This window comes from Monodelphis domestica, chromosome 1 (assembly GCF_027887165.1).
Source record: "Monodelphis domestica isolate mMonDom1 chromosome 1, mMonDom1.pri, whole genome shotgun sequence".
Classification (NCBI taxonomy): domain Eukaryota; kingdom Metazoa; phylum Chordata; class Mammalia; order Didelphimorphia; family Didelphidae; genus Monodelphis; species Monodelphis domestica.
Window position 1 is genome coordinate 225433489 of NC_077227.1, and position 21425 is coordinate 225454913.

At 39.4% G+C, this 21425-nt stretch overlaps 1 protein-coding gene and 1 long non-coding RNA gene across 3 annotated transcripts in view; one reads left to right on the forward strand and one right to left on the reverse strand.

Moving 5' to 3' along the window:
- The window catches only part of RIN3 (Ras and Rab interactor 3), a 169938-nt gene that overhangs the window by 41750 nt on the left and 106763 nt on the right, over positions 1 to 21425 (forward strand). The window contains exon 2 of the mRNA XM_056810458.1: positions 8839 to 9061. Coding sequence (XP_056666436.1) covers positions 8839 to 9061 — 223 coding nt within the window. The remainder of the gene's footprint in view (positions 1 to 8838; positions 9062 to 21425) is intronic.
- LOC107650575 (uncharacterized) lies at positions 15197 to 19574 on the reverse strand. Of its 2 annotated transcripts, none has more exons than XR_001626100.2 (3): positions 19354 to 19574; positions 17483 to 17570; positions 15197 to 15843 (listed from the first exon to the last, which is right to left on the reverse strand). It is a non-coding gene; the product is annotated as an uncharacterized LOC107650575 (long non-coding RNA). The 2 variants fall into 2 exon arrangements; XR_008914927.1 differs by lacking the exon at positions 19354 to 19574 and adding an exon at positions 17687 to 18138.

Sequence of the window (21425 nt, forward strand, 5' to 3'; positions counted from 1 at the left end):
TCTAAGCAGGGCTTAAGTTATATCAATTTAGCAGCTGGGTGGAGGATGGATTGAATAGGAGGTTGGAGAATGGGGGGCTACTTTAGGAAGTTATAGTTAGTCCACTCAGAGATGATAAAGATCTAAAGGAGACAGATAGGAGAGATGTTGAAGAGGTAGAATCGGTAAGATTTGTCAACTGATTGGATGGATATAATAGGTAGAGGATGACTTTCTTGGTCAGTCATTTTAGTCATGTCTGACTTGACCCCATTTTCCGGTTTTCTTGGCAAAGATACTGGAGTGGTTTGCCATTTCCTTCTCTAACTGATTTTGTAGATGAGGAAACAGAGGCAAATGGGAGAAGTGACTTGCCCAGAGTCACATAAAAAGTACAGTGTTCATTGCACCAGCTTACTGCCTCTCATGGGTAGTGCACTCAATAGAACTAAGCAAGTTAGGAGGAGTTATAGATTTACAGGAAAGACTGAGAAGAAAACATAACTTGAGCATGACTAGTTTGAGTGACCAATGGAACATCCAAGTGAAAACATCCAGCAGGAGATTGGAGAGAGCAAAGAAGCATGTCACAAAATTTTGGGAGATGAGGATGCATAGGAAAAGTCACAGACAGCAGGGTTCACCCTGCAGAGAAGTTTTTTTGATCCAGTGGAAGGAAGCCACTGAAGGCTCCTATGCAAAGAAGGGACATGATGAAAACAATTTTGAAGGAGGTTAACACGCCAACAGTATATAGGATGGATCTTGTCAGAAAGAACCTCTTCCAAGGAACCAGAAAACTTAGGCTCAAAGCCCAGCTCCTACGTAGGCTAGCTGGGTGACTCCAGGCAAATTATTTTACCTCTTACAGCCAACATTTCGACGACGATGATGATGATGATGATGATGATGGTAGAAGTCTTCCCTGGGAGCAGCTAGGTAACTCAACAGACAGGAGAGCCAGACCTGGAGAGGAGAGGACCTGGGTTCAAATGTGACCTCAGACTCTTCCTTGCTGGCACCCTAGGCAAATTGCTTAATCCCAATTGCCAAACCCTTACCTGTCTTCTGCTTTGGAACTGATACTTGGTATCTATTCCAAGACAGAAAGTAGGGATTATAAAAAACATTGTTCCTGGTCTTTCCTCCTCACCCCTACCCCATGACTGCTATCACTAATGCCTTCTCTCTGTGATTGTCCTCTATCCTTTATATATCTCCTATGGATGTTGTTTGCCCATTGTCTCTCCTAATCAAATGGGAGTCTCCCGAGGTTGAGATTGGGTCATTTGCCTTACATTACATCTCCATAATAATTTTGTATTATCCCATAATAAGCACAAAGTATTAAGACTTAATCACTGACCAACTTGCAGTACAGATTTCACAAAGTAGTTGTAACAAGTCCTTTGTCAACATTAATGTGCAATTATTACTATCCTCATTGGAGGGGGAGAGGATGAAGTCAAAGAATGATCTTTGTGGCACTGATCAAAGCATGAGATAACTACGACCTCTTTTTCCCTCTCTCCTCCCTGTTTCCCTGGTTCTTTGTGGTTTTTATTCAGTAGTTTCAATCATGTCTGACTTGCTTCATGACCCCATTTAGGGTTTTCTTGGCAAAGATACTGGAGTGGTGATTTTACAGATGAGGAAATGAGGTAAACAGGGTGAAGGGACTTGTCAGGGGTTCCATAGCTAGAAAGTATCTGAGGCCACATTTGAACTCAGAAAGATAAGCCTTCTTGACTCTCTATCTTCTGTGCCATGTAGCTATCCACTTGTCTATAAAATGACATTTATAACAGTCATTTATTTTTTAATTTGAATTAATTTATTTAGTCAATTTAGAACATTATTCCTTGGTTACAATAATTACATTATTTCCCTCCATCCCCTCCACCCACCCTTCCGCAGTCAACTCGCAATTTCATTGGGAATTACTTGTGTCCTTGATCAGAACCCATTTCCATGTTGTCGTTTACACTAGGATGTTCATTTAGAGTCCACATCCCCAACCATATCCCTTTGACCCATATTTTCAAGCAGTTGTTTTTCTTCAGTGTTTTTACTTCCACGGTGTTTCCTCTGGATGTGGATAGTAGTTTTTCTCGTAGGTTCCTCCATGGAGAAGTCCATTTCATTCGATTGTACCACAGTGTATCAGTCTCTGTGTACAATGTTTTCCTGGTTCTGCTCCTTTCGCTCTGCATCACTTCCTGGAGGTTGTTCCAGTCTCCATGGAATTCCTCCACTTTATTATTCCTTTGAGCACAATAGTATTCCATCACCAACATATACCACAGTTTGTTCAGCCATTCCCCAATTGAAGGGCATCCCCTCGTTTTCCAGTTTTTGGCCACCACAAAGAGAGCAGCTATGAATATTTTTGTACAAGTCTTTTTCTCCCTTATCTCTTTGGGGTACAGACCCAGCAGTGCTATGGCTGGATCAAAGGGCAGACAGTCTTTTATCGCCCTTTGGGCATAGTTCCAAATTGCCCTCCAGAATGCATTAATGTCCCTACTTTGCCATATCCCCTCCAGCATTCATTACTTTCCGTTACAGCAGCCATTTTCTATCTCAAGGTTTTATTAGGGTATGTGGCCTTTTCTGAATTGGTTTCCCAGAGGCCCAAGATTAGCAGCCAAGAGGATAATTTTTGTGTAGCCATTTATAGTTGGACTGCTCCCTCTCTTTCCTTTCAGGAAGGTTTGGAAGCTGGTCTGGGTCCTGTCACCCCATGATGCCCCATCATTTCACTCTTTCCACATGTCAGCCACTTCCACAATCCTATCCTGCTCAGGAAGCTGGGCTTTAACAACAAAAGAAGTCAATCCAATTGTTCCTTCTGAAAACTGATTAGAAAACTCTCCATGGACAAATCCCCCATATATGGGAGAGCACCAGAGTCTGGGATTTACACCTTGAGGCCTAGGGGTAGGGTTTTCCTGAGTCACTCCCCATAATGAAGTGGTTTGGGATCATTCTTTGATTCCCTCGACTAGTCTAATTCTGCAAACCTCATGGAGTTATGCTGCTAACATTAGAAAATTGTTTCATTACTTGTGAGCGGAAGGGAAAATTGTCCTGAAACTATTATTGTTTCCAGGGGAGCCTCTGAGAGAAGAGACTCATTATTTTGTAGCAGGCAAGCTGCTCATTAACAAAGATCATTACTGCTAATAAAAGTTGCCAATGTGTACCCAGCAAACCTCTGCAATGGTTGAGGTCAGAATTTAAAGAGAAAGAGAAGTTATTGATTTTATTCACTTATCCACCAACAATTTTTTTTTATGCTACTGCCATTTGCAAGGATATATATTGGGTACTAAGGGAAAGGTGAAAATATAACTGTGATGAGATGTTATCCTACCCATTAGGAACTTCTACTCTAGTAATAATAATTTACATTTTTATAGCATTTTGAAGTTTGCAGGGTGATAATTTGATGGGCTGCTCTTCTAACTAGGTTTCATGATATGGAGAAAATGCAATATTCATAGTCTTGATTTTTGCCCAGGCGAGTTGTTAGGCCAATCTAGTTTAAATAACTGTAGTTTTTCTTGAGAAGTCCCTGTAGTATTCTGGGTCTTGATGCAACCATCACGATGCCATCTATAAACAGGATCTCACTATAGGGAATGACAGCAATTATGATGCTATATGGCTATGAATCATGGAACACCACAATCTCAGGAGAATGAAAAATGTATATATCCCCTAGGAGCAATGGAAACCCATGTGTGTTTAGCAGGGACAGCATATTCCCAACAATGACTCATCCATAAAAATAGTCACTATGGGCACAGAATGACCAGAAAATGAGATCAGTCATGGTATAAGATTAAGGAAAGAAAGGACAGTTTTGCCTTGGCCATCTGTAAAGTTCAAGGCAACACAAATAGTGGACTCCAGCATGCTCAATGGGCATATCTTCTAGGGAAGAATCATAGAAGGGACATAGACAAGTTGCCCAGAATGAGATGACATGAGTGGATTTTGATCTATATCAGAGGTTCTCAAAGTATGGTCCAGGGATTCCTGAACATCTCCCAAACTCTTTCAACAGTTCTGTGAGGTCAAAACTATTTCTTTTTATACTTTCAATTTTATCAATGTTTTGCTTTTACATTAGATATATTTACAGATTCTTCCCACTTCTAGAGAGGTCTTTTTTTTTTTTTTAGAGAGGTCTCTTGTAACAAAGTAAAACTAATAATACAATGATGCTGTCTGAAAGTTCATATAATATTTCTTATCCATGGCATTCGCTACCTCTGAAAAAAAACCGATAGTTTTTTTCTTCCTCTCTCTCCCTCCTCCGTACTCCATATGAGGGTGGGGGTGGTGGAAGGGGATAGACAGGGAAGCAAATTTCGATCAATCAGTTAAAAGGAAACAATATAATATTAGAGATTAGGGACTTTCCAAATTAAGAGGAGATCAAACAGACGCACTTCCCTGAATTCAAAAAAAGAGGTGTCTTACATCTCCTCAACTATCCGTAAACAATCAAAAGAACATGGAAACAATAGCTGATTGATCAGTATTGGGCCAGTTTTCAGATAAGATATGTGGGTTGCTTGAGATACACAATTGTGAGAAGACTTGCACCAATCTTTGGATCTGATCAGGTTTCTGGTCAGCATTACCTTGGTCCTTAGTCTCTAAACAGCAAGTAAAGGTGGACTACTTTCCCAGTCATGTAGGGATTGGTTCAAACAATGCCATGCAATTTTCTCCCAATTCTCATAATTGAATAAAAAGGAAACTGGGAAAGCTTCAGAACTGAGTCATAAGATGGAGTCATCGTGGTTCATTCAATTCCCACAATTAACTACTACCATTTGCTGTCATTTGTCAATCCCTTCTCTTTGCCTCTTTCTGTCTGTGTGTCTCTGTGTCTCTCTGTCCTATGTATATCTTGTTTCTCACCCTAAGCCCATCACTTCTTTGTAACGGATACTATGTTTTATCATCAGTCATTCTCCTTCTCAAGGTCTCATTAGGGTACATTATTAGGAATAATATATATTAGCCTTAGTATTAATAGAAAACACAGCTTAGTAGAAAGAACACTGTATCTGAAGTCAGGTTCATTCATCTACACTGAAATCACACTTCCCACCTGAGTGATCACAAGTTAGTCATTTTGCATCTCCAAATCAACCTCAGTTTCCTCATTTGTGAAATGGGAATTATACCTGTAGTTACTGCCTCACAGAATTATTATAAGGCAGTATAAGATAAGTATAAGTATAATAATTATTATTATATCTACAAAATGATCTATCAGTACTTGACCTGCCTAAATTATGGTTTTGTTCTAAAGGCCAAATGAGCTTCACGCATGTAAAAAGTGCTTTCTAGTCATGGTCTCTCTATATATGTTATCCATGATTTATTCTTTTGCCTTACCCATAGGAAAAATCATCTCAGCTCAGAGGAGAAATGAAAGGCATTCTTAGGAAATGTAGTGTAGGATCTGATGGTATAAACAATCACATATACTCAGACTCTGGTCCTACCTTTCCATTTATCTCCAGCCCAGTGTTTGAGGTTCAGATATCTGTGTGTGGTTCCCATATAGTCAAATGTGTAATTCTGTGATCAGCTTGGATGATAAACTATTCTACACTATGTTAACCCAATAATATCATCTTCCCATTGGTCCAGGCAGATGAGGAAGGTTACCTACACCAAGCTGCCCAAACAAGAAAGCCTATGACAGTGCTCCCTAGGTAGGCTTAGTAGAATTACAATGATGCAGAATCCAGCTCTAGTCCAATCTCCACTCTTAAAGTGTTTTGCTCAAGGTCGTAGATATTAAAAATAACAGAACTGGAACCAGAACACAGGTCTCCCGACTCCCAGCCTAGTGTCTTTTTCATTATTCAACACTCTTTCCACTGCCATTCCCTCTTATAGGCTCTTCAGAGAAATAAAGATATATTTGGAGAAAGAGATGGAATCATATTCCCTGACACAAATTTCTTTTGTTAGAAAAGTTGTTTTCAGTCCTGACAAAGCAGCCTGGGCAAAAAGTCTGTGAGGTCAGATCATTTGGCACAGATTCAATTCCAAGGGCACAAAAGTACAGGTTAATCCCAGGCTGCTGGGCAATGACCCTCATGCCCTGGCAGGGAGTGAGTGTCCCTAGGGCCAAAATGGAACAAGATAATCACCAAGTCTTTCCTGGATGGGAGCACTTGTTTTTAAGTTTCCAAGGAAGTAAGGAAACTACTCATGGGCAAAAACAATGTTACTACAATGACTAACCCAGGGTTCTCAGAGGAGACTGTTGTAATTAGAAGGTAGCACAGTGGGAAAAGATTCAGAAATTTGGGTTTCAGCTCTGACACTTCTTTACCATGTAACTTTACTCAAATAACATAAGCTCTCTAAGCCTTGTTTTCTTATGTACAAATATAGTAATCCCTACATTAGAAGAAGATAGTTGCAGGAATCAGAGGTAATTCTAGTTAAAACACTATAAAAAAAGATATGGGCACTCTAATGCAAATACCAACAACATGGAAATGGGTTCAAATCAAGAACACATGTGATACCCAGTGGAATCGCGCGTCGGCTATGGGGGGTGGGAGGGAAGAGGAAAAGAAAATGATCTTTGTCTCCAATGAATAATGTTTAGAAATGACCAAATAAAATAATGTTTTTTAAAAAAAGATATGGGTTAATTAATGGAACTCAGCTATTTTTTAGAAGATAATTATACTGGACCTTTTCTGTGAGTGAAGGAGAGAGGAGGGATGTTTTGAGAAATCAAGGTAATAGTTAAAAAAAAATAGCCTCTTTGTTTTAACTTCTCCTATTAGTCTGATATATCTTTGTCACTGAGAGTAGGGCCTGGTTTTGACCTTTCTTTGTTTGCTAGGTGCTTAGCACAGTACCTGGTCTGTAGTAGGAATTTAATAAATATATATTGACTAAATGTTTAAAGGATTCCCTGAATGCTGAAATTAATGAAATTATTGATCTGGGAATTCTATATTAGGTTTCTCTCAATTATTCTGATAGACTAACTATATGACCATACACAGGCACATCTAGTCTCTTCTGTGAAACTCAGGCTCCTTATCTATAAAATGGAGGTGGTAATACTCATACTTCCTCCCCTAAGGAGGCTGTTAATGAGGAAAGCACATTGTAATCAAGAAATAAGTGTGATCTAATGATTGTAAAATGAATGGGTTAGGATAGCCAGTCTGTAAGGACCCTTTCAACTCTTTACATTCTATGTATTCAAGGCCTTTCCAAGTCTTAAGACTTAGGGTTCTGTGTTTTGGCATATTCTCTTATTTGATCCTCACAAAAACCCTAGGATGTAGATGTTATGATTATCTCTACTTTACATATGGGGAAACTGAGACTGAGTTGAAGTGACTTGCCCAGGGTCCACAGCAATCATGGTCTAAAGCTGGATCTGAGTTTTTCTCACTCCAGGATCAGTGCTCTATACACTAAGTCACTTGGTTGTGTTCTAAAGTAATTTATAAGGCTGTCATTTTATGGTTTTACGATTCAGGACTGAGGCAGGAAAGGAGAGAAGAGTAAAAAATGGCAAGTCATTAAGACTGAGACTGATACCTCACATTTCTATAGTGTTTCATTTTCTATTTCTCACCTCTTTTTTAAAACCTTTATTTTCTGTTTTAGTAATAATTCTAAGACAGAATGGCAAAGGCTAGGCAAAACAGGGGCTAAGTGACTTGCCCAAAGTCATACAGCTAAGCAATATCTAAGGTCAGATTTGAACCCAAGTCCTCCTGACTCCAAGCTTGGTGCTCTATCCATTGTGCCATTTCACTGCCCCTCTTTTCACCATTATTTGTGGAGTGCTAGGGTATTGTTTTATCTACCATAGCATCTAAATAAGAAAGTACAGGATCCTTCATGAAGATATTACTCTCTCACTAGCTATAATGCCATTTCTCTGCTTTTAGTGTAAGGCAACTATATCAATGTTTATGTGCCATCATTCATTCAGTAAACATTAAGCACTTATTTCATATTCCTCCTACCTGAAGTGTAAGCTGTGCTGCTAGCCACAGGGAGAGGTGAAAATTTGAGATGAGACATGGCCCTTGACCTCACTTCAAGTTTATATTTTATTCCACAAGCAATAGAGAAATTGTGAAGATGGGACAGGGGTTCAAATGACAACAACAAGTGGAAGAATTGATGTCCTAGACAGCAGGGACAGGTTCCAAGGGGATCTTAACAAACTAGGGCATTGGGCTAATGTAAAAGCAATAAATGGAAAAATCTTAGAGCTGGACCAAAAAAAAAAATCAATTTCCCAAACAGAATATAGGAGAAATATAGTTAGACAAGCACCAGTTTGTCTGAAAGACTGTCCAGATTTAAGAAAGTAATGGAGAAAATCCAGATTAATTAAATTAATTAATTAATTAATTAATACAGATTAAACTCAAAAAGTGTATTATGAGTACATTATTCTCTCTCTCTCTCTCTCTGTTTCTCTCTCTCTCTCTCTCTGTCTCACACACACACACACACACACTCCCCCATTTCCTCTGAAAACCAGATGTTTTCCTTTTTATATCCCTGGAGAAGCAAAACTTGACCTCATATCTTCCTGGCCCTAAGGCCAGTTCCCTATCCATGACAGCCTGTGATGAGTATACAAAGATAAAAATTAAACAGTATCTGCAATGTGAATTTTGCTAGAGAACTTTGGAATTAAAGGCAGTCATTGCTATAGAAAAACACTGAGAACTCGGAGATGATATTTCTCATTCATTTTTCTTAATTTATTTCTCACCCCCCCCCCATGTCTGCCTATACAATAACCACTTTCTCTCATCCCTTCAGTCCTGTTCCAGATATTGGACAAGGAAAGAAAGAGGAAAAGGCAGAAGAGGAAGGGGAAGGAGAGGAAGAAGACCCTGAATCCTTTTGGTCAACTGCCCTAAAGACTCGTTTTCCTCGGGGAATTAGTGTTCTCGAGAAGCTTATTGCAACCTGCCCAGTCTGGCTGCAGTTGGACATGGACCGGGACAAGGCAGCTCAGATCCTACAAGGGGAAACAACTGGGGTGAGTTGGGATTGATACATATCATGTGTGTTAAGTTTCCAGTGTCACGTTTTAGCAAGGCTATCAACACACTGTAGCATTTCCAAAGGAGTATTATTGACCAGGAGGTCAAGGAGTGGTGAGGAGTGTAGCCAACACTTTCTAGAGTTTGGCAGCAAAAAGGAAGAGAAAGATAGAATGGTAGTATGAGGAGATAGCAGAGTGAAGCAAAGGTTGTTTTTGTTTGTTTTTTGTTTTCAGAATCTCTGACCTGAGCAGGTTTATGGTGAGAATAAAGAGCTAAAAATAAAGAGAAAGCAAATATAAAAGGTCCAGAGGGTCAGGGATCAGGAAGACTCATTTTTGTAAGTTCAAATCTGGCCTCAGATATTTCCTAGTTGTGTGGCCCTGGGCAAGTCACTTAACCCTGTCTGCCTCAGCTTCCTCATCTGTAAAACTGAGCTGGAAAAAGAAATGGCAAACCACACCAGTATCTTTGCCAAGAAAACCCCAAATGGGGTCACAAAGAGTCAGATATTCCTGAACAAGTGTAAAGCTATGTGGTTTGGAGCAAGAGAATCACATATATATATTTTATCGCATCCCCGGACCTCTAAATTCATCCAAAAGTTTACAGCTTGTGACTAAGGAACTGTAACAGGTGGTGGAACTCAGTTTGGAAAATAAAATCAGGGGGTTCTGCCCAATTAGCTGAGCCAAGGCATTGCCTGCTAATCCTCCCCATTCATGAAGATCAGGGACAAAACGAGACCTTCCATCCTGGCAGCTGAGTTTTCCAAAGGTGACAGTTTTTGAGGTATAAGTTCATTTCCCAAGTTCTTCCTGGGAAGCTCTGGGAGCACCGAAGGGAAGTGTGCAAGGAACAATCTGCAGAGGGGTCCAGGAATAGCCCTCTCTACCCATCTGTAGAAATATGAGATCTGTGCCTTGGGACGGGGAAGGACTCAGAGCATATTGTTGCAATGTGGCCTGAAGAACTACACCCTTCTGGTTCCTACTAAGGAAGGAAGTCAATGCAGCTGAAATAATAGGTATCACAATAACAATTCTCATTGAAGGTTTGCAAAGTACTTTCCTTAGAATTATGAACTATTGGAGCTAGGTGGCTCAGAACAGAGAGAGCCAAACCTGGAGACAGGAGATCCTGGATTCAAATCTGACCCGAGACATTTCCTAACTGTGAGATCATGGGCAAGTCCATTAACCCCAGTGACTTAGCCCTTACTTCTCTTCTGCCTTAGAACCAATATATAGTATAGATTCTAAGACAGAAGGTAAGGGTTTAAAAGAAATAATAGATTATGCAGAATTGCTTGTCAGCTCCAGGAAGGAGGAGGGAAGAGAGGGGGGGAAACATAATTCATGTAACTATGGAAAATGTTTTATAAGTAAACAAAATAAATAATTTTTTAAATAAAAAACACAATAATGGATTATCCCCATTTTACATAATGAAACAATGGTGAAAGGCAGATGGTTGTTCAACTGGTAATAATAATAATAACTTAATGCTTTAAGTTTTGCTAAATACTTTACAAATATTAACTCATCTTATCTTCAGGAACAACACTGGGAGGTAGAGACTCATTATTATTCCCATTTTACAGATGAGGAAACTGAGGAAGACATTAAGTGGCTTGACCAGGGTCACACAGCTAATAAGTGTCTGATGCAGGATTTGAACTCAGGTCTTCCAGGCTCCCTTCTACCATTCAATAATGATAATAGTTAACATTTATATAGTACTTTAAGTTGTTAGGAGAGTTTTACAAACATCTCATTCAATACTCAAAACAGCTTAGTTGAGGTAGCCCACTTAAGTCAGAATTTGAACTCAGGTTTTCCTGACTCAAAACCTAATTAATGGTGTATCCCCCTGGTTTCCTCACAGGTACTGACAAGAAACCAGAAAGATTGCCTCTCCTTTCCATATTTCCCTTTGTCAGTAAAAGTGGTGGCAACAGCAGAGAAAGAATCAATGGGAATTCTAGAAATTCATTCATTCATTTAAAAAAATAGTTTATTGAACACTGACAATGTGCTAGGTACTATGGAAGACACAAAGATTAATGGGTAGAGAATAAGCATTTATACAGCACCTACTATGTGCCAAGCACTATGCAAATATTATATCATTTGATCTTCACAACAACTGTAAAGAGGTAGATGCTGTTATTTTCCCCATTTTACAGTTGAGGAAACTGAGGCAAACAGATTAAGTGACTTGCCCAGGGTCACACAGCTCAAGTGTCTGAGGCTGGATTAGAATTGAGATCTTTCTGACTCTAGACTCAGCGCATTGTCCACTGTGCATTTATAAGACACAAACTCCTGCCCCAAAGGAACTTATGATCAAACCGGGAAGGTGAAGCATTTAAGTATCAATCATATATAATAATAAAGCATACAGTAATAAAATATAATGCAATCATATACATAAAAAGAATATGATAATAAAATAAATAAAAATCAAGCATATAAAAATTATATAAACAAGTCATCAATCATGTATTTTTCTTTCTACTCCCACAGTTCTTTCTCTGGATGTGGGTAGCATCTTTCTCATAAGTCCCTCAGAATTGTCCTGGGTCGTTGCATTGCTGCTCGTAGCGAAGTCAATTATATTTGATCATCCCACAGTGTTTCAGTTTCAGTTTCTGTGTACAATGTTCTCGTGGTTCTGCTCCTCTCACTCTGCATCAATTCTTGGAGGTCTTTCCAGTTAATATAGAAATCCTCCAGTTAGTAGTCCATCACCATCATATACCACAATTGGTTCAGCCATTCCCCAATTGAGGGACATCCCTCCATTTCCCAATTTTTTGCCACCACAAAGAGGGCGTCTATGAATATTCTTGTACTACCCCTTTTTATTATCTTTTGGGGGGACAAACCTAGTAGTGGCATTGCTGGATCCAAGGGCATGCATTCTTTTAAAGGCCCTTTGGGCATAATAAAGCAGAAAAATATGAAAAACTGGCATTTGGGTATGTGGGGTAGCCAGGTGGCACAGTGGATAGAATGCCAGACCTGAAACCAGAAAGACTCATCTTCCTGAGTTCAAAATCTAGCCTGGGCAAATCACTTAATCCCTTTTACCTCAGTTTCCTCATCTGAGAGGTAAATAACAAACCACTCCAGTTTCTCTGCCAAGAAAACCATTTTCATATGGGATCACAAAGAGTCGGACACAATTGAAAACTAAACAACAAGAATCTATGTGTAGGACACTCTAAGGTTGCACATGCTTCATGTACATGCCTTTTAAAAAGTCTTATGAAGTGAATGCAACAAATTGCTATTCCCTCTATTTTACAGATAAAGAAAATGCGGCTAAATGAACTTGAGTTATTTACCTAATGTATTTAACTCCTGGTAAGCACTGGAAGTGGGATTTGAATCCATGATCCACTGAACCATGGTGTCTTACAACTAGACAAACCTAAAGCAATAGTAAATGTGCCGTCCTCAGGGATGTATCACTAATTCCATTTTTCACTTGAGCAAATTTAGGCAGATATAAATTTATACCAAGTTACTGGGTAGGACATTCTATCTACAATAAAGAAAATAGAATTCTTCTTCTTCTTCTTCTAGCCCTTTGTACCTTTCCACTGTAGCTCTCCTATTCCAACTATTTCCTCATCGTGGACTTACATGCCTCGTCTTCCCTTCTTGAGCTTACCCTCGTAGAGGGCAGAATCTGTTCCTTTTATCTTCCCCCAGAACAGAGCACAACACTTTGTATGTAACTAATGATGAGCAAATATCAATGAATGCAATAAGACTACAGCCCAACTGGAACACAGTGACCCTTGCCCTAACGCCCTGCCCCAGAGAGACGCAGGATAACACAGCGAGGTCTGCTAAATTGGAGTGTCCGAAGCTCTTTGGAAACTACGAACAACAGAGGCTCCCAAATATAGAAAGCTTCTGGATTCCTCTTGAAATGACCTCTGTGGCTGTAAAAATTAATTTCATTCTGAATGAGCTTTTCTAGGCGTGAAGGCAGCTGAGCATTTTTATGGAGAGTCTTAGCAAGACTCTCTCCAGTCTCAGGCTGACCCCACCGTCCATCCAGATCTGACCTGGGTCCCTCAGCGGGTCATTCTGCCAGTATTCTTTCCACTACCTGGAGGCATTCATTGCAGGAAAAAAAAAAATCTTAATGTGGCCCCTACCAGAGAGTATTTGCATTCCCAGGAAGTCAAAACCTGTAGCTAAAAGGATAATGATCTAATGATGGAAATTCAGACATCAGGAGACAGTTAAGGAAGCACCAGGGAAGAGGAGAAGGGATGGTCCCAGACCTCTTAAGTCACAAACAAAGGAAGTTGACAGCTATCTTTACCCAGGTGTAACCCACCTTTACTATGCCCTAGCACTGGTAAAGGTGGCCACATCCATAGGCAAAGTAAATGGTTGTCTGATGTTGTTCAATTATTTCAGTCATGTCTGATGCTTGATGACCCCATTTGGGTTTTTTTTTACATTATTTTTTATTTGGTCAATTTCAAACATTATTCCTTGGTTACAAAAATAATTTTCTATTCCTCCCACTCCTCCCATAACTGACACATAAAATCGCGTGTCATTTGAGGTTTTCTTAGCAAAGATACTGGAATAGTTGGACATTTCCTTCTCCTGATCACTTTATAGATGAAGAAACTGAGGTAAACATGGTTAAGTGACTTGTCCAGGGTCACGCAGCTAAAGCTGGATTTGATCCCAGGAAAATGAGTCTTTCTGATTCCAGGCCCAGGTCCACTATACCACTTACCTGCCACAAATGGTTATCCATCTGGTGGTGGTTTTTTTTTTATTCTTAATAAAGTTAGTACTACAGTTGTTTTTTTCCCCATCTTACAGATAAGGAAATTGAGGCTGAGAATTTAAGTGATTTGCTTGATTTGCTTAACTCTGAGGTGAGATTTGAACCCATGGCTATTCAGAAGGGTTTGGAAATTCCCTCAATGTCAATATATCTCTTCTGCATGTATCATATAGTACCTGAAACACTATCAGTAGAGGCTTTTTCATTTAAATTAAAAAAAATTTTAAGTAAAAATCCTCCTAGAAAGGAACCATAGAATGAGAGCTAGAAGAGACCTTGGAACGTGGGATGCTAAAACATATAGAACATAAAATGCAAGCCTTGGAATGAACCTAAGACTATATAGAAGGTTAGAACATATAATTCTATAGCCACCAAGAGCCTTCGAAATCACTGTCAATTGTAATAGATACCACTCTTAGGAGAATTATGGTAGTAAGGAAGTGTTGGAGCCTTGACACCAGGAAATAAGCGAGGGGGAGACCGGATGTTGAGTCCCTCCCTTTACCTTTCTTCCTGTTCCCTTCTCAAAGGTCTTGCCGTGCTCTTCTCAGAACGGTAAACTTAAAGACTTCCCCTAAGAACTAAATCCCAGGATCAAATCTTGAACTAAGAGGTTTTATTCCTTTAGGTAGAGGAGTTTGGGAGAGGGGAGGGGTGAGATGAAGATGGGTCTCCCTGTAATTTTAAATTCTCCCTCTTGATTGAAGAGTTCGAGATGTTTCTAATCCAGGAAATAACGTTATCTTTCCCTAAGGGGAAATGGTGACAGGAAAGGCTGACAGGTTTCTACTGAGTTAACCCAAAAAGTCTTTTCAGCACTCAGTCATATAGATAATCAATGACCAAAGAGAGATTTTCTTCCACCTTCTCTTTCCTACAGTCAGAGAAGGAAGAAGTTCCGGCAGCTGGGTATCCCCCCAACTGCTCCCTTTAAGATTCCATGGAACTGGGGGTAGCTGGGTAGCTCAGTGGATTGAGAGCCAGGCCTAGAGATTGGAGGTCCTGGGTTCAAATCTGGCCTCAGACATTTCCCAGCTGTGTGACCCTGGGCAAGTCACTTAACCCCCATTGCCTAGCCCTAACCACTCTTCTGCCTTGGAACCTATAGCAGTATTGACACCAAGACGGAAGGTAAGGGTTTAAAAAAAACAACAAAAAACAGTTTTTAAATGAAACCTAAAAAATAGAAAGTTGATTTTGATCCTGAAGACAAATTATGTCCTACATAATAATTATACACATGATAACTTGCAGTAAGTTGAACTGGTTGTAAAAATGCAATGACAAGTAGGGTTCCAATTTGATAGTGTCAGGTTGTATTTAATATTAGGCGGATTAAAAACAGACAGTAAAATTCCTTTCTTTTCAAGAGTCAAGAAAAAATATTGTGAATAGTGAGAAAGTTTAGTTTGAGGGGTTTTTCCCCTGATACAAGACCCCTTTTTAATATCAAATAATTCATGGATAAATACACAGGCATACACATGAAGTAGATATATTATCAGAGTTCAATGATCAAGAAATACCTGAAAAATGAGAAAAATACAAACAAAAAACAACCCCCCCCCCAAGTCCCCTAGGAATTAGTAATTCTTTTATTTTCAGTTAACGAGCATTTGTTTTCTCCCCGTGTCTTGCCACTGCTCATCCCTATTTTAAAAAGAGTAAGAAAACTCTTATAACAAATATGCATGGGCAAAACAACAAATTTTCACATTTTCCATGTCCAAAAATGTATATCTTGTGCTGCATTTTAAATAACCTCTTTGTCAAGAGGTAAGTAGTGTCTTTGTTCATCTTGAATTCTCTGGAGCCCATCCTTCATTCAGCCAGAAAAGTGATTTTCTTGAAGCTCAGGTCTAATCATGTTGTCCTCTACTTAATAAACTCCAGCTTCCTATCATCTGGACCACTGTTCCATGGGTTGAAGCCTCAGTTTCCTCCTCTGTGAAATGAAAAGATAAAGTGACCAATCAATCATCAACATTTATACTGTGCTAAGAGAAGGGCTTCAAAAAGAGGCAAAAGACAGTTCCTGTCATCAAGGAGTTTATAATCTAATGGGATGATCTCTAAATTTATGACTTTGCCTCCCTTTTTTCATAAATGCAGGACCAAAGGAATAAAAAGAATTCATCTCAGGGCTCACCCAATAATCAGCCTTAGTATCAATTCCAAGATAAAAGAGAGGCAAGGGCAAGGTAATTAGGGTTAAATGACTTGTCCAGGGTCACTCAGCTAGTAAGTGTGAGGCCAAAATTGACCCCAGGTCATCCCAACTCCAAGCTGGGTGCTCCATTTGCTGCAATCGTGACCCTTGCCAGCTCCATTTTGACACCTTTTCTAATTGGCACTAGCTACAAGTGTTCCCTGAAATCACTTTATCTTTTCCTTGTATGTTGCTTTAGGTCATTTCCCTGATAGAATGGAAGCTTTCTGAAGCACACACTAGAGTACTTTGTCTTTGTCTTTGTATCCTCATCCCCTAGCATGGTTCCCAACACACAGTAGGGGCTAAATAAATACATGGTTGATCAATCCCTCAAGGCACACACTAATGAACCACAGAGCTATGACTAGAATCCAAATGTCCTGACTCCCAGGCTAGGGCTTTTCGGCCACACTATGCTGTGCACAATTAATAAATAAATGACAGATGGAATAGAACACACAAAGGCTCCTATTTACTTTATTATGAAAACAGAAGAACCAGTTCATTTTAGAAGAGAGATTGAATGTCTTGGTATATTAGCACTTACTCATGTCAGGTAAGTAGGGGGGTGATCTGACCTGACAGAGCTAAGGATCCTTCTCTATCTTCATTGCCCACTGTTACTATCATTACTACTACTAGTAGTAATAATAATAATTAAGAGTAGGAAGAAAGAAAGAAAAAGAGGGAGAAACAAAGAGAAAGGAAGAAAGAGAAAGAAAGAAAGAAAGAAAGAAAGAAAGAAAGAAAGAAAGAAAGAAAGAAAGAAAGAAAGAAAGAAAGAAAGAAAGAAAGAAAGAAAGAAAGAAAGAGAAAGGAAGGAAAGAAGAAAGAGGAGAGAGAGAGAAGGAAAGAAAAAGAAAGAGAAAGAAAGGAAGGAAGAAAAGAAGAAAGAGGAGAGAGAAACAAAGAGAAAGGAAGAAAGAGAACAAAAGAAAGAATGAAAGAGAGAGAGAGAGAGAGAGAATGAACTCCATGGACAGTATTGATGGGCTATACTGTCCGTAGAATCATGAAGAGTCAGACATAACTAAACAACAATGCTATGACAGGCATTGTGCTAAGTATTTTATAAGTATAATCTCATATGATCATCACGGCAGCCCTGGGAGGTGCTATTATAACCTTCATTTTACTGATAAAGAAAGTCAGGCAGTGACTTGGCCAAGATCATGTGGAAGGCCATATCTGAGGTCATATTTGAATGCAGATATTCCTGACTCTAGTTCCAGTACTTCTCCCCCTCTAAAAATAAAGATTCCCTCTTGTTCTTTCCATAATCATTCTGGGAACTGAAATTTGCCTATGAATATCTTTTCTCCATTCTTAATAACCAAAAGCAATTGATTAAGCTCATATGAAATCAACTCACATGGTTGAGAAATCTCCTGAAGACTTGTTCCTCCTATCTTTTCTTTTTGATGTGTCTCACTCCTAATGAAGAGATTTCTTCCTCCTCCCTTTATAAGAAAGAAAAGGCACTTGTTTGCTAACTAAAATATATGATTTTTACCAGTCATATTCTCTCAGCTTTGTTTTTCTCCTTATTTCTTCAAAGGAAACATGTCTAGCTCACCCAATAGTAAGGCATCCTCCAGGTAGAGGCCACTTTGAACTGTCCTTAGGAAAGAGGGTTGGGTGAAAAACAAGGGAAATAATCCCTGCTGGAAACCTTAGAGTCCTTGGTTTCCTCCATGTCAGTTTTCTATCTTGCTCCCAATTTTTTGCCGCAAACTCTTTACAAACAACAAAAATAGTCTAATGTTCATCCCTACCTCTGCCTCTCTTTATCTCTTCTTGCTGCCCATCTAGCTCTCCCACCTATCCCAATTCTACTTAATCCTGCAAGACCCAATTAAAATCTCCCTTCCTCTCAGAAGTCTTCCCTAAACATTCCAGCCTTCATTGACCTCTGGCTCTCATTTGAAATCCTACAGGATTACAGGGCATATTTTGACTCTCAGCTGAATTCTATCCTTGTCTGCTCACTATTCCTTTTTTTTTAAGCCCTTGCCTTCCGTTTTGGAATCACTACTGTGTGTTGGTTCCAAGGTAGAAGAGTGGTAAGGGCTAGGCAATGGGGGTCAAGTGACTTGCCCAGGATCACACAGTTAGGAAGTGGCTGAGGTCAGATTTGAATCTAGAACCTCCCGTCTCTAGGCCTGGCTCTCCATCCACTGAGCCACCCAGCTGCCCCCCCCTCACTATTACTTAATTTCATCATTTCCAACAAACAGTTTTGAGTGTCTACTGTGCAGAAATGCCAATCTTCTCTCCACCACCTCATCTGAAGGCCTTCAAGTTTGGACTGGTGCCTTGAACATGGCTGGGTTGTTGTTCACTTGTCTTTTAGTTGTTTCTGACACTTCACGACCCTATTTGGGGTTTTCTCGGCAGAGACACTGGAGTACTTTGCTATTTCCTTTTCAAGCTCATTTTACAAATGAGGAAACTCAGGCAAACACAGTTCAATGACTTGCCCAGGAACCTACGATGAGGAAGTGTCTCAGACCAGATTTGAACTTACCAAAGAGTCTTCCTGCCTCCAGACTTTGCACTCCATTCACTGCACCACCTCCGTGCTTCAACATGGATAGGTAGGCAGTGATATTGTTATTGGGCAGACATAAATAAATCCTATAACTCGGAGTCAGAAGAGAACTTAGAAATATCATTTGCATCAGGTAATTTCTTAAGCTTGTTTTTTGAATTGACCTTTTTTCTTCCTTTTTGCTCAGACCCTATTTCATAAAGGGTGCAAATGAACCCCCAAATGGCCAAGAGGAAGATTATAGGTTGAAAAAAGAAGAGGTGTTATTGGTATGACAGAAAGAACACGAGGAGAGACCATACCTCATTCTTACTAGTGTGACAAGTAGTTTTGGTCCTGAAATCAGGAAGATTCAGATTCCTAAATTCAAGCCTCAGACACTTACTAGCCATGTGACCCTGGCCAAGTCACTCAACCCCTATTGCCTAGCCCTGACCACTCTTCTGCCTTGGAACCCATCATTGTTGGTTATATTGATCTTAGAATCAATATTCCAAGGTGAAAGGTTAAATTTATTTAATTAATTAAATTATTAAATTAAATTAAATGTGGATTTCCAGTATCTCTCTGCTAGATCGTGATCTTCTCTGGGCTAGAGACCAATCTTTACACGGACTCGGTCCTCGTTCTGATGTAGATGCCAGAGCTGATTCATTGTGTGCCTTGGACCAAACCATCCAATTTCTCTGTACCTCTGGGGGAGATTAAGGAGCTGTGGTCTGGAGAGCTGACTTCCTGAGATAGGTAAAACCCATTGCTAACGAGGAGGCGTTGGGTGAGATTGTCAGCGTGGCTAGTCAACTGTGCTGGGCTCTTTTAGGAGAAAGAGACAAGACTAAATGGAGCCTGTTCTTTCCAGATAAACGGAAAGACCCGCACCGGTCCAAGGCAGAAATCCAACTGGGGAATGATAGTGACAATCAGAAAAATTCTAAGCATCTGTGGTTCTTGAATTCTGAAGATTCTGTGAGGTTCTAGGGTTCTCTAATTTTAAGATTCTACAGTTCTAAGATTTCATTCTTTCCTTCAATAAAAGATAATTAAAGGCCCATACTACAGGCATGGAACTTTCAGGAGGTGAGAAGGGAAAGACAATATACAGATAAGCAAGTACAAAATGGGTGTCTAGGTGTGACAGCGGATAAAATGTTGGACCTAGAGTCAGGAAGACCTGAATTTAAATCCAGCCTGAGAAATATACTAGCTGTGTGTCCCTGGGCAAGTCACTTAACCTCATTTGTCTCACTTTCTTCAACTGTATAATGAACCGGAGAAGGGCATAGCAAACCATTCCAGAATCTTTGCAGGAAAAAAACCCAAATGGGGTCATGAAGAGTCAGACATGACTAAAACGACTACTCATTTGCAAAGTACAAAACAGTTTGAGGAGAAAGAATTCTAAAAAATAGGGATTCCGGAAAGGCTTCCTAAAGAGGGTAGTACCTAAGCTGAACCTCTTAGGAAGCAAAGGATTCTAGGAAGGAGAGGTGAGAAGGGAGTATTCCAGGTTTTAGGATAGCCTGGGAAAGGCATGAAAGCGGGAACAGTGAGTTAATAAGTCTGCTAAGTTGGGGCTAGATCATGTAGGATTTTAAATGACATGGTGAGGAATTTGCATTTAGTAAGAAAATAACTTTACAGTTTGCAAATGCATATATGATCTCATTTGATCCTCACAGTGAGCTAGTTTTGGGTTTGTTTGTTTTTTTTATGCCATTTCTACTTTGACCTGTAATGGCTCATTGGGACCTATGACATCCAAATGGTTGCTACACTAGTACTGTTGGGGAAATTAATTTTGCTTTAGAAATATTTACAAATCTTTTGCATTTTAAAAATTCCTTTTGTTGTTTTAGCTTTTTTGAATTTATTCAGGCTGTTCCTTGGAAACCAAAGTCTGAAGCCTCTCCAACTTTGTAGATCCTGCTAGGTTTTTTTTGCTCCTCTGGTTTAGCCTTTGAGCATGCACAATCACTTCTTCACAATGATGAAGCAGGCAATTAATAGATTTGGTTGTTATTAATACTAACAACTAAACTTTATAAAGCACTTTGAAATTTATATAATATTTTCCTTACCACAGTAATATGAGGTATGTAGTACAAGTATTATTTTCCTTACTTTGTGAATGAGGAAATTGAGATTAAGAAAGGTTAGTTAGCTTGTCCATTTTTACATAGTTGGGTTTTTTTAAATGCCATTTCTACTGTGACCCATAGTGTATTGGGAACTATGACATCCTCCGAGATTATTTTGTTCTTCTGGCTTAGCTTTTGAGCACCCATGATCACTTGTGCACCATGTTGAGGTGTACAATTAATAAATTTGATTTATATTAATATATTATTTACATTTATATATATAAATATATTAATTATATAAACAATAAGAATAATGATTAACTCTATTAATTTATCTAAACAAAATTAGCTAACAACCTCAACATGGTGCACAAGTGATCCTGGGTGCTCAAAGTTAGGTAATACAAGTATTATTATTATTACTTTATGGATGAAGAAACTGAGATCAAGAGAGATTGGTTAACTTGTCCATTGTTACACAGCTGGACCCCCTAACGCCAAGTCCAACAATCATTCCACTAAAACATACTTGGGGTAAGTAGGTGACTCAATGGATAGAAAGCCAGATCTAGAGGTGGGAGGACTTGGGTTCTAATCTGCCCTCAGATACTTTAGATTCATGTGACCCTGGGCAAGTCATTTAACTCCACTTGCTGAGCCCTTGCCCTTCTGTCTTAGAGTTC